The sequence below is a fragment of the Leuciscus leuciscus genome, assembly GCF_965113295.1.
Source record: "Leuciscus leuciscus genome assembly, chromosome: 20".
In the NCBI taxonomy this organism is placed as follows: domain Eukaryota; kingdom Metazoa; phylum Chordata; class Actinopteri; order Cypriniformes; family Leuciscidae; genus Leuciscus; species Leuciscus leuciscus.
The window spans coordinates 6271595-6285376 of NC_138744.1; the positions used below are offsets into that span (position 1 = coordinate 6271595).

General features: G+C 39.3%; 1 protein-coding gene and 1 long non-coding RNA gene across 2 annotated transcripts; one reads left to right on the forward strand and one right to left on the reverse strand.

The window, feature by feature from the left end:
* The first annotated feature begins 3908 nt into the window (after positions 1-3908).
* Positions 3909-9719, forward strand: LOC309483252. Its single transcript, XR_014200526.1, has 3 exons — positions 3909-4454; positions 9156-9332; positions 9401-9719. It is a non-coding gene; the product is annotated as an uncharacterized lncRNA (long non-coding RNA).
* LOC309483235 (uncharacterized protein) lies at positions 6590-9028 on the reverse strand. The gene is made up of 6 exons (XM_082148930.1): positions 8884-9028; positions 8558-8634; positions 7691-7988; positions 7432-7586; positions 6992-7274; positions 6590-6747 (listed from the first exon to the last, which is right to left on the reverse strand). The coding sequence occupies exons 2-6, from the start codon at positions 8628-8630 to the stop codon at positions 6597-6599; spliced, it is 960 nt and encodes a 319-aa protein (XP_082005056.1). The 5' UTR covers positions 8631-8634; positions 8884-9028; the 3' UTR covers positions 6590-6596.
* Positions 9720-13782: the final 4063 nt, after the last annotated feature.

Consider the following 13782-nt stretch of genomic DNA (forward strand, 5'->3'; position numbering starts at 1 on the left):
TTTAAAGCAGTTTTTTTTTTTTTTAGGCTATCATAATTTTTTATGAAGATCATGCCATCATGACCATGCCGATTACAGTATATGTCACTCAGGCTTCACTAACGTGATTGGTACCATAGACTATAGGCTACCATAGACTGCCATCAAGGCCTCAATGAAGGGGATTTTGTGAACAGAAAGGGGGTTCACAATGTAAATGTGCAGCCCAGTTACTATTGGGATTCTTAATATTCCAGATTAATAATATTATATCAAATTTAAAAAAGACAGTTGACTAAAATCTTCCATATCACAAATGTGAAAGCAAAATGGCCAGGATTTGTGCATGACTTAAGAATTTTCAGAAATTCACATTTATGCACATTATTTGAAAGTGGTAAGGAAAGTTCCACAATTAAATATCAAGCTCACTGTATTACATACACTTATGCTGATCCCAACAGAACTGCATTTTTTCATAGGTGATTATGACATGTTCCTGCCTGCAGACAGTATGACCCCATTCCCTGACCCAAACCAGTTATGCAGCTCTAGCCAGGACAAGGGCACACAATGAAATGAACTTTGGCTAACTAAAGGGAAGATTTCAGTGTCTGATAAGTCTGAGGTTTGCACACCTGACAGGGCCTGGGACATTGTTGCATGTGCCATATTACACAACATTGCAACAAAAAAATCAACAACAAAAAAATCAACAACAAAAAAAACCAAAACACTTTTCATTAAATGTTTAATAAAAGACAAATATACTTAGTTCCTTGAGTTTTATTTCAATTGTTCTTTGTAAAGAAAAGCCAGTGGTCAAGTGCCTGCAACAAGAGATATCAGACACATGCCTCATGCAACAAATAAAAAGGAAAAGTTGGCTATACACTGCCCACATGTAGGCCTATGTCTCCTCTGTCTGTGCAGACTCTTCTGTAGGCCTTTCTGTAGATGTGGAATCCTGCAACTTATATTGCAGCCATAAAGCATACAAGTATAAATTAAGTAAAGTTATTTATGCACTTGCAGGTAGGCTAGTTCCTCCATATGACAGTTATCTGAGAGGGTTTATTCACTGTCCAGTACAATGGAAACAAATGGACATTACAAAGTCTTATACTTTCTTTCCTTTGGAAAGTTAGAAAATGTCCACTTACTGCACATATTTCAGCCACCACTTTCTTGGGAACAGATACAAGTGTTGGTGTATTATGTAAAAGTGCACAAAAGAGGAAAACACAATGTCGTTACAATGAACTACACTCGGGAAACATGTGATCAATAACTCATGGCAAAATATTTTTTACATTAACATAAGTTTATCAGTTTTCACTTTCACAAGTCAAAGCAATTCATCATTACTCAAGATTTAACAGTTGAAATGACTATACTACTAAGATCTTTTCTTTTTTTCCAGCCTTTTTCTTGGTTGCTTTTATAAACAGACAACCATTTATTTAACAGTTCCTTTTATAGAAGAGACTATAATAACTAAAAATTACCATTATGTAGAATATTTTTGTACTTCACTTTTATTTGTTCCCATGTTCTAGTGTGGTGACTCTGACATTACAATGAACAAAGTAATTATGCAATTATTAAAATACCAAAATATAGGCTAATAAGTGATAAAAACATCTAACATGGCCACTTCTAACGGATTTCAATTGTCTGCTACTTTTTGCCAGCCCTCTCTCCTGGCTTTTGCAGACTTTGATGTGTTCCCTGGCGTTTTGATTAAACATTAAAATTCCGAATAAACTTCGACTATTAGTTCTTGCTCTGCTGAGGAGAAAAACTGAGCCCGCCCTTTGGCCACGCTGAACAGCCAATAGCAGCGTTGCTTATCAATGTTTCTACTATGGATACATATCCCCTTTTAAAGGGGTGATGAACTGAGAAATCAAAAATTCCTTGAGCTTTTGACATATAAGAGATCATCATACTATAATAATATCCTGTAAGTTTCAGAACTGAAAACTACCTTGTTAGTCCAATAAAAGCTTTTATAGACATCAGGCTCAGCAAACGACTCGTTTTTCAAAGTGGCGAACTATGACGTCAAAGAGGATAAAACACCGCCTCCACACAAGAAGATCAACGCCTACTTCAACACGGCCTGTTTAGCCCCGCCCACCGATTCGCCCAAACATGCTAAATAACATAGGACCATAGGACGACATGATAATTGCTAAACCGGATTGAGCTACTTCCAAGCAATAAACATGCTGTTTACTAAATATTGTGCAGTGCCTGTTTGTGGAAGAAGACAGTCTGCATAAGCTTACTTCGGATTCCAGCATGGTTAAACTTTATTAAATCAGTCAATCACAATTTCCCGACACGGATCTGCCAGCAACATGCAAGTAACCATGTGTATTCTAATGCCTGATCTGCGATCAGTGATTTCTGTGTAATTATTCAAGTTCAGATATTTCTCTTAAAATCGTTCAATACTGTTTATGCATCAGTGACTAAACGATCAACTTCACATAATTTCTCGTAGAATTATGAAAATAATATTTTTTAAACTGAAAGCGATCAAAGAACGATCCCTTTCCAATCGCCCAAGCTGTCAATCAAACAGCACAGCGCGAGCCGCGAGAGCTTATCTGGACACTTACCAAACTCGTGATGAAATAATGACACTGTTACACTACACAACGAAGCTCTTACTGTGTATTCATATCGTGTTTGCATTGTGATTTGGTGTAAGCATTTGTGAGAGTGCAAAAATTGCGTTGCAATGATAAGATCTTTATTCACGCGATCAACAGACTGTCTGTCATCTGCTCAGTCAGTGCTCATCATGCTGCAACCTTTCATGTGATGGAATAGATTTAAATATAATGCTTTAAACGATACTTTTCACGATTTGTTAATCTCGATAGCTGTAATAATAAAAACGTAGTAAAAGTTTTCGAGAGAGTTCATGTAATACTAGCTATTTCATATGCAAGCATGTCAGCCAATCACAGCAGTGGGCGTTTGCACTGCAGTCTCACAGCAGACACGCCCCTTAAAACAGAGCGTTCAAATCTGAGGCTGAAATCAGGCTTGGAAAAATGGCTTTTATTTATAAATTATGACAATTTTTGATGTAAATATCATACTAACATTATAAGGGCACCCCAGGCAACATTATAAAATAATAAAACAATCCAGTTCATGACCCCTTTAAGCCAGCTTATGAACGCGCAGTTATCTCAGATAACTCAATCCAGCGATACTAATCATAAACAACAGGTGTGTTCGAAGAACCGAGTTTGCCAGATCATGATTAGCACGATGATATCATCTTGGATGTGTCATTTGATCTCGGATGTAATAAGCAACGTACGAAGAACGAGCCCCTGGACTTTGACCTGTTGCCTGTTCATTTGTTTACGTGTCTGGATTGTCTCCTTCTGATTAAAGCTGCATTTGGATCCTCTACCCTTGTGTCTCCGAGCAGTTCGTGACAAAGATAAGCATTTTTAGCTAAATGTAAACAATTATTATTTCATAAAACAACAATATTCACTTCCTAAAAACAGTCAAAAAGGGAACATGCAAAAATATCAAACCATAGTTTTGTCCAGAAGACGTTTAATGAATTGTATAAAAGTAAAACATATAAATCATAGGTGACAACCTGCCCTGATAACAAATGACATGTTCAGTGATCAGCATCCAGTGTTTATAATGTATTGTGAGTGTGTCTGTATAATTGAAATCATTTGTATAATTTTGAACTGTACCTTTAGCTGTTGTTGTGTCTGTAAAATAAGGCATCACAAAAATCCTGTAGCTCAGTGGTAAGAGCATTGCGTTAACAAAGCAAGGTTGTGGGTTCGATCCCAGGGGCACATGCCTATGTATAAATGTATAGGATAATGCAATGTAAGTCGCTTTGGATAAAAGCGTCTGCCAAATGTAAATCCAAAGTAGGAAAAACATGTGCATTTCCATTATTCTACACACGTGAAGGAAAATAAGGAAATAAGATAACAACAAATCTGATAAGTATTGTTTATAATCTGATTTTATAAGGGATTTTCTGTTAGAGTTTTTGATATTTAACAGAATGTAATTGGACTTTCTTGATAGACAATTAAGTAAATTATGTAATTAAAATGATAGCATGCAAACATAATCTGACATTAATTTTGATTCTTTTAAATAAGCAAGTCACTCACCTGTATTTTATAATGTACAAAACAAAGTTTTCAAATAGACAAGATGAAGATTACTCTGAGCAGAAAAAAAAAAGGGTTCATCACCATTAAACAACAATGGACCAGCTATATATATATACAAGACAACTTTTAAAGGCCTTGGTGTTTTATCTAAATGGGTCGTCTAAAATAAATGTGCTTTACCAGAATTGTGCTAAAATATTTATGGTTTGTTTGTTGAGCTTGAAGTAACTTTACGGAAGCAGATTATGTTATTCAACTCTTTTTTTTTGGTCTTTTCCGCTAATTTAAGTTACAAAGGTGCCGTGCATTTCATCCACCAACTCTGAGTCTAGATTTGATCAATTTATTAAATGTGAACTTTAAACAATCTGTTAAAGTGCATGAAAAATAGAGCAAACCAACAGATTCACACAAAATGCCAAATTACAATCAATGTTGAAACTATAAAGTCTACTTTAATGTGATCCAGTTTATATGCACTTATGATTGTGTTTACAGTCCTGCAGTGTTATCTGTTCTAGTTTGTGTTCAATGATAGAAAAGAAAAGTGTCTTCTGCTCAATAGCAGGTCTTAGTTTTGCTGCAAGACTCTTTTGTTCTGTACACTTATATTTCTCCTGCAAAGCGGAATGTTATTTATTCTATTAAATTTAAATGCCATACTTGTATGCTTAAAATGTTTGTTCAATATAAAGCAAAACACAGTGGGTGCAAGGTGTTTCAAATTCATTGTATTGATTGACTCTCCCACATACTAGGCTGGAATAACAGGACAAAAACTCTTCAAAATAATTTATTGGAAAACATCGATCCATCCACATTTCTCCCAATAACCTTAAGCACTGAATGCAATGCTGTTTTTGCTGGGATGTTCCCAGGTTTGTGTTTTTGTCCTGTGACTTTTGATTAAAATTTTTCCATAAAAGCTAAATTATAATAATTTAAAAATATATATTTTACACAGACATTTGCAATACATTACAGACTTAATAACAAAAGGATAATTTATTTTACTACATACAATTTTCACCGCTGCATTTAATTACAAAAAAGTGTCCATATTGTCCATTTCCCAGTATCCTTTGATCAATAGTCACACAAATCTGTCTAATATTTTCTGCAGCATGCAGTGCATTAAAGTACAGAGGCCTAATCATTCCCTGTTTGCAATGGTATAAATGGTTAAAGTAAAGCTCTACAGCCACCAATATTTTTTTTTATCTCCTGTTTAAAGACCCACTCCGATGAAAATCATGTTTTTCTAGGTGTTAACATGTTCTTGTGGCATTTTTCTTATGCTAGAGGACATATCTTGAGAAAAATAAGCTCAAAGTTGTATTTCTGAGTATTTCTGCATTCAAATGGCTGTGAATCAGTAGCAGACGCTAAAATGCCGGCTAAAATAGACTGGAGTTGTGACGTAGTAACTCCACTGGGCGGGGCCCGCCCGGTCAGGTTCAGGAGTAGAGAGAAGACGATGGCGGATCAATACCTACAGTATGTGCGGTAGCGGGTTGCAATGCTAAGAGGAGAGATATTGGTATTAGCTTTCATGCTTTACCAAAACATGTTGCTGTGAGAGATGAATGGATTACGTTCCAGGGTTCCAGACTGCGACCATTTTTTGAGAATGTGCGAGTTAAAATTGTATGTGGTCGCATTTGTGCGAGTGCATGGTCATGTACTACTCAGTTAAATTCACGCATGAATTTTCCTGCATTGAACTTGTTTTAGCGCCCGCCAAAGTGAATTTTTGTCCCGCCAAAGTCTTATTTGATCGGTGAGTAATGTAGATGAACTGCTGCGCTTGTGACAGGACATGTTTATAACTGAAAGAACGAGCAGAGAGAGAGACCCGGACGCGCGCGCGCGCACTCTCTGTCTTCGGAGCCAGGCGAAAATGTAAACAAGACCTCACCGTCTCCAAACTAAGCGCTGTCTTGCTCTCTCTCCCTCGCACATATTAATCAAAATAAATCGACACGGCGGTAAAAGGTCGGAAGACCAAAGTTTCATGTGGAGCATTCGGAGATTTTTTTTTCTTTTTCTGAATTGCCGCTGGGTGTGAATTGTGCTAAATAAGTTGCCTTATCTTCTCTGAAAAGCGTTCCGGACATTCAGCTGACATAAAACAACACTTTAATTAAACGAAAAAAACCATCCAGTGATGAAATGTTTTCTGTGTTGACAGAAAGAAAGAAAGACAGAAAGAGGCTGTTGCTGCCTATGTATCTCGCTTCAGCCAACGGCTCCGCCCACAACGCAGAGGCGAATTGCTAATGAGCTACTGTCGCTCTGCTGAAGCGAAGTCCCAGAAAACGGCACAGGTTTTGTGATTTTGGCTAAAAACGGCATAATCATCATTTAAAGACCACTGAGAATGTTTAAAAATAGCTCAAAATATGATCGGAGTGGGACTTTAAGTTATTCTCAATCCAGTGGTGATCCGTACACTTCAATCTCACAAAATGTAAGATATTCGGTCCGTCCTGGAATAACAACATTAATGTAACGTCCTTCCATCCCATCACAGTCAAAAGAGGAGGAAAACCCAGGAGGAATGGAAGAGATCGTAGCACACCTGAAGAAAGAGTGAGTTAAGCATCTTGAGAAACTCTGAACCACTGTCCATATTCAAAGCAAAACACATTTATGCATCAAGTCAAACCAGTTAAATGCAAATGAACAGAATAAACAAAAATGCACAAAACCCAAATCACATTTTACCAAATTGTTGCCAAGTTAAATGTCACATTGCAGATTGCAGTAAATCTGAGAACTTCTCTAAATTCTCCAAAAAGCCATATTAAGATGAATTCAGTTACCTGGGATTTTCATTGCCATTGTTGTCCAGACTGTTTCCAATTCTGATTTCTGCCCCATTTAGTCTTGTTGGAACACCGTCAAATCTGTTTGCAATTACCACTGAAAACACTTTGTGTCTTTTCAGTAAGTTCAGTCTCCACCAGGGATTGACCTCTGCTGAAGTGTGGGAACAAGATCCACGACCGAAAACACCATCTCTGTTCCCATCAATGGCATTGGATGCAAAGCCATGTGAGTGGAGGGAACTCTGTGTAGCTACTCCTCCTAAAGCCACATTTTCACCTACAACAACAGATGCACATGAATTCATAGTTTTAAATAAATGACTTCTCTTACAGTCTAGAAATTAAATATGTGTCTACAAAATTGCGAAATCTAAAATATCTGCTTATTTTTGTTAGTGCCAAACTGATCAAATCCTGATCATAAATGTTCTCACCATCAGGAGCTGGATAACCGTAAACCTCAACCTCACAGAGAGTAAGAACCCGATTACGACCAGGTAAGTCCACATTGATGAAACGGCCTGGAATGCCTTTTTCCCATTTGAAAGTGAGGGATCTCCCACCTGGAATGGATGAAATCTTTCCAGCCCTGTATAAAAATCACAGCATATGGATAATATTTGATTTCATGTACAGTATGTAACCTCATCATATTGTTCTGTAAGAGAATCTTCTCTTGAAAGGTTTTCTTACAATGGATTGTTGTTGCCGTTGTTCAGCAGAGAGTTTCCGATTCGTATCTCGGCTCCATCAAGCCTTTCAGGACAGCAGTCTTTTCTGTTCGTGATAGTTATGGAGGTCACTACATACTTGTCTAGTAAATCTAACCTCCACCATGGGTCATCTTGTATAGGAGTAGAAGTACAGGATCCATGTTCATTATGTGAGTCACGATTTCCATCAATAGCATTACTGGCATGGCCAAATGCTGCCCCAGGATTGTCAACCAGGTCCGACTGTGTGGCCTTGCCATATAAAGCGAGATTTTTTGCTGGAATTGATAAAGGATAGTCAAATATGTAATAAAAACAAGTAAGTAAAAAATAAATAAAAATAACATTTGACCATATAATATTTAACTTTTGACTTCAGTGATTATTTCTCAGGGTATTTCTCATTTCTGTATAGATGTATCTACCTGCTCAGTCTATATCTACAAAAAGTAATTGTGCACTTCCACCTTTATTGCCAAGGAGAAAAATCTGTCCTTTTCAGACATTATGCCCCGATCTTTAAGATTTTTTGAAATATGAAATGCTATCTAAAAACATCTTTCACATAATAAGATAAGCATTTCCAGCAAGATGTAAACAATTATCATTTCATAAAACAACAATAAACACTTTCTAAAAACAGTAAAAAAGAGAACATGCAAAAATATCAAACCATAGTTTTGTCCAAAAGACATTTAATGAATTGTATAAAAGTAAAACATATAAATCATAGATGACAACCTGCCCTGATAACAATATGACATGTTCAGTGATCAGCATCCAGTGTTTATATGTATAGTGAGTGTGTCTGTATAATTGAAATCATTTGTATAATTTTGAACTGTACCTTTAGCTGTTGTTGTGTTTGTAAAATAAGGCATCACAAAAATCCAAAGTAGGAAAAACATGTGCATTTCCATTATTCTACATATGTGAAGGAAAATAATGCAATAAGATAACAAATCTGAAAAGTGTTGTTAAAATTGTTTGTTAATCTGATTTTATAATGGATTTTCTGTTAGAGTTTGCTTTAATATTTAACAGAATGTAATTGGACTTTCTTATTATTTAATTTGATAGACAATTAAGTAAATTATGTAATTCAAATGATAGCATGCACATGAAAACAATCTAACATTCATTTTGATTCTTTTAAATAAGCAAGTCACTTACCTGTATTTTATAATGTACAAAAAAAGGTTTTCAAATAGACAAGATGAAGTTTACTCTGTGGGCAAAAAAGGGTTCATCAACCTTCAAATAATAAAACTATCAATGGGCCAGCTTTAAATACACTGCAGCTTTTAAAGGCCTGTGTGTTTTATCTAAACAGGACATCTGAGATAAATGTGCTTTACCGGAATTGTGATAAAATATTTATGGTTTGTTTGTTGAGCTTGCAGTAACTTAACGGAAGCTAATCTTTTCCGCTAATCTAGATTTAGATTTATTCATTTAGCAGACGCTTTTATTCAAAGAGACTTACAAATGAGAACAACAGAAGCAGTTAAACTAACAGTATAGGACAACAATATGCAAGTGCTATTGTCAGGATATACACTTGGATAACAAGGTTAGAAGGATTCAGAATAACTTTTAATGAAGCTTTCGTAGGATAGCAGGTAAATTCAGATGCACAAACAGGTACTGTGAAAATAACATTGATGAATGACCGTCTTTTCTCTTGCAGATAACGGCAGGCTTGAATGTGGCATGAAACACAATCCGAGGAACGCAGAGCATGGACACCAAGGAGAGTGTGGGATCTCAGGACGAGGAAAACATTAGTATCACAAGGGTGTACTGTAGAAACAGACTTGAACAGTTCGGGAACAATAGTCTGAAATGCACAGAGAGCAGGTTAGTGGGTCTTTCCTAGTTCAAGGTTCGACAGGGACTGGAGGTGAGGTGTGTTGCTTTGTAGTGCTCAGTGATTGCTGGGATTGATGACAGGTGCAGGTGATTAGTATTCGGGTGAGTGTGATCTTTGTGTTGTGGGTGTAAATGAGCCTGACTGATTCCTGACATTACCCTAATTCTAAATGCTAATAACCCTTATTCTAAATGACCACCCCGACGTCGGGAGTCCAGGATTTCATGGACGGAGTAGATGGGATCTTCTTCGATGGTAGGTATGTGTGGTCAGGATCAGGCTTTGTGGAGGGAGGAAGAACAGAAGGATAGTGAGGTTTCAGGAGTGACACATGGAAAACTGGGTGAATCTTGAATTGAGGAGGGAGGTGGAGCTTGTATGTGACTCTTGTACACTCTTTCACTTTCTCGAAACCAGTAATTAACAGAAGGGACCTCGGAAGGCACACCGGACCATGGAAACAGTGGTGGCTGGAAACCAAGGAAGCATTGGAAGGGAGTTAGTCCTGTGGTGGTCTGATGCAAGGAGTTTTGGGCGTATTCTGCCCAGGCGAGGAATTGATTCCATGTGTCTTGACGATTTTGACAGAACGTGCGGAGGAAACGATTTATCTCTTGAACCTTTCTCTCAGTCTGCCCATTAGCCTGAGGATGGTACCCCGATGTCAAGCTTATCGTTACTCCAAGAAGAGAAAAGAAAGCTTTCCAAACCCGTGAGATAAATTTGGGTCCTCGATCAGACACAATGTCCTCAGGGATGCCAAAATGATGAAAAACCTGATTGAAGAGGCTCTCGGCTGTCTCAAGAGCTGTAGGGAGGCCCGGCAAGGGGATCCGTTTACAGGCTTTGGAGAATCTGTCGACTATAATATGAATGCAGGTGTTGCCTCCTGATGGAGGTAAGTCAGTAATGAAATCAGTGCCAAGATGTGACCATGGCCGTTGAGGAACGGGTAGAGGTAATAGTTTCCCAGAAGGTAAGATGTGGAATCTTCGATACAGCGAAAACTTGACATCCCTGGACGAAACGTTGCACTTCCTCTCTCATGCCCGGCCACCAATATCGCTGTTGTAGAAGGGTGCGAGTTTGTGTTGCTCCGTGATGACCCCTACCAACTGACGAATGAGCGGATTCGATGAGAGGTAGGCGATATTCGTTTGGAACGTACGTGAGGGTGTCAGGGAATTCCGGTGGTGTAGGTTCTTGTCCCGTAGTTTCTTGGATCTGATCAATGTCCCATAGAATAGGGTTAACAAAAACTGTAGCGGGCAGGACTGGTTCGGGTTCGTCAACGGTGTCTGGAAAGTCATGGAGTCTGGACAAGGCATCTGGATGGATGTTCTTGGTTCCTGGACGATAGGTAATGTACAAGTGGAACCGGGTGAAGAATAAGGCCGAACGGGCTTGATGTGGGTTTAGTCTTTTGGCTTATTTGAGATAATGGAGATTCTTATGATCGGTAAGTACCATGAATGGATGTTGCGCCCCTTCGAGCCAATGTCTCCACTCCTCCAGAGCCAGTTTAATGGTGAGGAGTTCCCAGTTACCCACATCGTAGTTCTGTTCAGCTGGTGACAACTTCTTTGAAAAGAAGGCTCAGGGAAGAGGTTATGGACATTCTCCTGGTGCTGAGATAGTATGGCGCCTACTCCAGTCGTGGAGGCATCGACTTCAACGATGAAGGTGAGATCTGGGTTAGGATGACGTAGAAGAGGAGCAGTGATGAATTTGTTTTTCAAAGTTTGGAAGGCGTGATCTGCTTCAGGACTCCAGGACAGGGACTCCAGTTTCCCTTTCAGAAGAGAGGTAAGTGAAGAAGTTATGGTACTGTAGTTGTTAATAAATCTGCGATAGAAATTTGCGAAGCCAAGGCATCGTTGGAGTTCTTTTACTTTTTGCGGAGTGGGCCATGAAGTGACTGCGGCGACCTTTCCATCGTCCATCTGTACCCCCTGCTTACTCACGATATACCCAAGGAAAGTAACTGATTCTTGATGGAAAATGCATTTCTCTGCTTTTAGGAAGAGGGAGTGATCTCGTAATCGTTGGAGAACTCTGGAGACATATCGTCGATGTGCAGATTCGTCTTGGGAGAATATTAGAATATCATTGATATAAACAATCACAAATTTGTTGAGGAAATCACGGAGTACCTCATTCATGAAATCTTGATACACAGAAGGGGCGTTGACCAGTCCATACGGCATAACGAGGTACTCGTAGTGACCTGAGGGGGTGATGAATGCAGTTTTCCACTCATCCCCCTCTCGTATCCGAATGAGATTATACGCACTCCTGAGGTCTAGTTTGATGAAGATACTAGCACCTCGTAGTTGTTCGAGTGATGTGGGTACGAGAGAAAGTGGGTACCGGAACTTTATGGTGATCTTGTTAAGAGCTTGGTAATCGATGCAAGGTCTTAGAACCCCGTCTTTCTTTGCCATGAAGAAACTAGATGCTGCTGGAGAAGTTGATGGACGAATGTACCCATGATTTAAGGCTTCTTGTATATATTCTTCCATGGCTCGTTGTTCTGGGATGGAGAGCGAGTAGATGTGACCACAGGGCACCGATTTACCAGGTTCCAAGTCAATCGCGCAATCCCAAGGTCTGTGTGGAGGAAGATGAGAGGCTTTCTCAGGACTAAACACGTCTGCAAAGGAGGCATAACAGGGGAGAATTTCTGTGGACTGTTTTTCTCGAGGGCTCTCAATAGATGTCACTGCGATGGACATAGTCTTTGGCGAAGAAGGGACAGGTCTTGGAAAGCAAGAAGAGAAACAGACAGAACCCCAGCGCAGAATATCTCCGTTATTCCATGAAACCTCGGGATTATGCTGGATGAGCCAGGGTCTGAGTAGGGAACAGCCTACTCTTAACGTGATTGGTTTTATTCTATGTTTCACATACCCAGGATTCAAGGCTTTTCCGGTCACTGATTTGGCTGTGAACGGGGTTGGGGAGAGAGTTTTCGGGAGTGGAAGTTTCCGGCAGAGGTCGCCCGAAATGAAATTGCCCGGTGATCCTGAATCGATGAGGGCTGTAACGGAAGTGATAACAGCAGCAGAAATCAATTATACGGTGGTGGATAGTGGGGCAACATTGAGGGGACTGATTACCATCGAACTCACCAAGAGACGAGGTGGACGAACAGGGCAGACACCGATGTAATGGGTGTTGTCTCCACAATACAGACAGAGATTATTGGTCATGCGTCTGGCTCTTTCTGATGGAGAAAAACGGGAATGGTCAACTTGCATAGGCTCAACCATAGGCTCAAATCCACGGTGATCTGGGTTCTCAGTAGGTCTGGATGAGAAAGCATATGATGATTGGTGGTGATCAGGATAATAATTTTGAACTCGACGGGAGACTCGAATAGATTGTTGAATAAACTTTTCAAGGCCCATAACGTCATCATAAATTGCGAGTTGTAATCTGAGAGCGACAGATGTGGAAGTGGGGATCGCTGCAGCTCCGCGCTCAGCAGAATCGAGCAGAGGAATTCCAGCTAGATTGGTCCCTGGATCGGGTTGTCCTGAATCCATAGCGGTTATGGTCGAACCTTCAGTCAGGATATACACTCGGATAACAAGGTTAGAAGGATTCAGAATAACTTTTAATGAAGCTTTCGTAGGATAGCAGGTAAATTCAGATGCACAAACAGGTACTGTGAGAATAACATTGATGAATGACCGTCTTTTCTCTTGCAGATAACGGCAGTCTTGAATGTGGCATGAAACACAATCCGAGAAACTCAGAGCATGGACACCAAGGAGAGTGTGGGATCTCAGGACGAGGAAAACATTAGTATCACAAGGGTGTACTGTGGAAACAGACTGGAACAGTTTGGGAACAATAGTCTGAAATGCACAGAGAGCAGGTTAGTGGGTCTTTCCTAGTTCAAGGTTCGACAGGGACTGGAGGTGAGGTGTGTTCCTTTGTAGTGCTCTGTGATTGCTGGGATAGATGACAGGTGCAGGTGATTAGTATTCGGGTGAGTGTGATCTTTGTGTTGTAGGTGTGAATGAGCCTGACTGATTCCTGACAGCTATGACCCTTCGTTTATTCTAACGCAGTAAAAAAAATTTTTTTTATTTTTTATTTTTTTTAAATGGTAGAATAGAATAGAAGAGAAAGTGTTAGTATTACTGGATCAAGTGCTGCTGAAAAAGATGCGTCTTCAGCCGTTTCTTGAA

What these genes read in the sequence shown, in the direction of transcription:
- LOC309483235 (XM_082148930.1), bottom strand. Translation starts at nt 8,630, where the DNA reads ATGGAAATGCACATGTTTTTCCTACTTTGGATTTTTGTGATGCCTTAT. An exon ending in AAACACAACAACAGCTAAAG is followed by an intron (nt 7,989 to 8,557) that starts GTACAGTTCAAA and finishes TATCAATTCCAG; the next exon opens with CAAAAAATCTCGCTTTATAT. An exon ending in AACGGCAACAACAATCCATT is followed by an intron (nt 7,587 to 7,690) that starts GTAAGAAAACCT and finishes ATTTTTATACAG; the next exon opens with GGCTGGAAAGATTTCATCCA.